Source organism: Xenopus laevis, chromosome 3S, assembly GCF_017654675.1.
Source record: "Xenopus laevis strain J_2021 chromosome 3S, Xenopus_laevis_v10.1, whole genome shotgun sequence".
NCBI classification, from domain to species: Eukaryota; Metazoa; Chordata; class Amphibia; order Anura; family Pipidae; genus Xenopus; species Xenopus laevis.
Window position 1 is genome coordinate 129,904,839 of NC_054376.1, and position 2,811 is coordinate 129,907,649.

The 2,811-nt window shown below is 35.2% G+C and overlaps 1 protein-coding gene across 1 annotated transcript; it reads right to left on the minus strand.

Annotated features, from left to right (window-relative positions):
- Positions 1 to 261: 261 nt before the first annotated feature.
- LOC108703432 (olfactory receptor 6P1) lies at positions 262 to 1,543 on the minus strand. Its single transcript, XM_018239561.2, has 3 exons — positions 1,474 to 1,543; positions 500 to 1,057; positions 262 to 329 (listed from the first exon to the last, which is right to left on the minus strand). Exons 1-3 carry the CDS (start codon positions 1,541 to 1,543, stop codon positions 262 to 264), a joined length of 696 nt encoding a protein of 231 aa, XP_018095050.2.
- Positions 1,544 to 2,811: the final 1,268 nt, after the last annotated feature.

A 2,811-nucleotide genomic window follows, 5' to 3' on the forward strand; every position in this document is an offset into this window, starting at 1 on the left:
TGGAATAAGAAAAATAAAGTTGGTAATAAACTGATGAATTGTCTTTGGCACAAACCCCCTATTAGTTTAGCTGTTGGAAGGGGAGAAATTGAGAGATGTACATCTTTGCCAGCTTATGGAATTGAAGAAACCTGGATTTTTGACTTTTATCTCAAGTCAAGTTTTAGTAGAAGCCTACCAGATAAAATATATGGATAAATGAAGATTTGTGGTAGTCCAGAGATTATCACCGTTACATTGAAAACCTGTGTTCAATTCTGATCAAAACACTATACTGTATATGTTGATCTTTCTTGGTAAAGCATTGTGTGACATGTCAAAGCTATATGCTGTAAATAAAGGATACAAATAGTACATGATGATACTCATGATAAGGACATCTAAGCAACAACAATATTTGGGGTCAAAGGTTATAATTTGTGATGCACTTAAACAGAGGGCAAAAAAAAGCTTACAGGGACATTTGACAATAATTTTATTAGAACAGCTTTAATCTCACTGTTTCTCAGGCTGTATATAACAGGATTGAAAAATGGTGTCCCAACTGTATATAGAAGAGACAGGATCTTATTCATATTAAATCCATGTCCTTTGGATGGTACCATATAAAGGGTTATCAGAGATCCAAAGTATGTGCACACAACAATTAAATGGGAGCTGCAAGTGGAGAAGGCTTTGTGTCTTCCAGTGGAAGAAGAGATTCTGAGAATGGCAAGCACAATGGAAATGTAAGTAAATATTATAAAGCAAAAAGGAGTAAGAATGAAAGGTACGGTAAAAATAACATCTGTTAGTTGCACAACTGTGATGTCTGAGCAAGAAAGCTCAAGAAGAGGAGCAAAGTCACAAAAATAATGGTCTATTATAAATGGGCCACAGAACTGCAAGTGACTTATTAAAAGATCTAAAACTAAAGCAACAATAAATGCTAAACCCCAAGACCAAAGGCTCATGGACAGACAAAGCTTGACATTCATAATAGACCCATAATGAAGTGGATTGCAAATGGCCAGATAGCGGTCATAGGACATGACAGTGAGGAGAAGACACTCTATGGCTGTAAAAAGAACATAAAAGAAGAATTGTGTGATGCAGTCAGAAACAAGTATTTTGCCTCTTCCTCTTAATAATAACCAGAGCAAATTTGGAGTAATATTGGAAGTAACCAAGATATCAGACAGAGACAGTTGGGAGAGAAGGATGAACATGGGAGATCTTAAGGCTGGAACCTTTACCATTATTATAATAAGGAGAACATTTGCAACTAATGTCAATATATAAATCCAAAGAATGATAACAAAGAAAAAATTGTTGACATTCTGATTATTCTGCAAACCCAAAAGCAGAAATGATGTAACTGTAGTTTGATTCATCCTGGCGTTTACCTGGAGACATGAGAATAAAATAAAGGTGATCAAAATGTGTTTGTCTTTTGATGAATGTAAATAAAATGCGTTAAGTGAAAACATTTACATCTTTCAATTGTTTTCACGGGAATCACTTCTCTTTTCTTTTCAATATCCAGAGGTACAGCTCTTGGCATGCCAATGCCAGCTCAGATGGTGCTCAGTAGAAAATGCACTTGTAAAGCTTACAATTGTCTTGTAACTATAACATAGCACACAATCTACAATCTAGGCTCACAGTGATAGGAGGGCCAGCTATTTATTTAAAAAAAAAACTTTACTGTACTTTTGACTTATCTGTGAGAAAAAGAGATGATGGCTAAATTAAGAGAAAGTTATTATTTAAAAGTACTATTGCCTCAAATAGAATGTTACCTTTTCAAATAATTGAATACAAGTGAAGGACTAATACAATTACCAAACTGAAGAATGCTGCAGGATGGATTTTTTTAATCAAATTCAAGCAGTAACCAGTAATACACATAATTTTAAAAGATGTGGATATGGTTAATATTTACTGTACTGAGGTGAGGTTTTTATACCTTTTGAAATGAACCTAAGGTCACATGGGGCTTATAAAACAAAGTCTCAAAGAAAGGCCTCCAGAGGATATAATATACAGTAGCTTGGTACAAACAGAATTCGTTTTTTATATCATAATGATAATTCTGTTGTCTTCTAAAGCAAATAGTGTGCCTTTACTCACTAATTTATTTTACTTGACATCCATAATGGCTAAATAAATTGTGCTTTGGCATCTGCCACTTGATGCCATGGCTTGACAGTCAACATAAGAGCACTGATTTGCCCATTGTTCAAATACTCTGTATATTAAAACAATATATAGATATCCAATAAAGTCAGCAGGGCATTGAATACAGTAGTTTGTGTTTATGGACAGGTATGTTAGGTAGATGACCACAAGCACAAGTCAACATTGTTGCTCCATCAAGCTTTCCCTTATATTAATTTAATAGGTGGCAAAGCTATAAGACATGGCACTGCTGTAGTAGTTATAACTGTGACAAGCTCTGTGCCCCTAGCACCATTCTTTGTGGGTAGTACTCCTCTACCATTGTTTTGTCATGTGTTTGATTTTTCTAACATGGTGGACCACACCAGAATGTGTTTGTTGGTGGTGGCAGAAAAACAGATGAATTGATTGAGAGATAAAGCTGCAGTGATACAAGAACTATAGCCTAGAAGTATACTCCAGACCACCAATCAGCCTATGGAACATGTGCCCAAAAGACTACCCACTCTCATTATTCTTCAATCACACCCTCTTCTATTCTTTTCTGATCATTTAAAGGTCAAAATTATTTTTTTCGTTTTCTTCTATTCTCCCCATTAACAGCATTAACAGAGAATGTGTGCCCCAACACATACATAAGTGCCTCTTCAT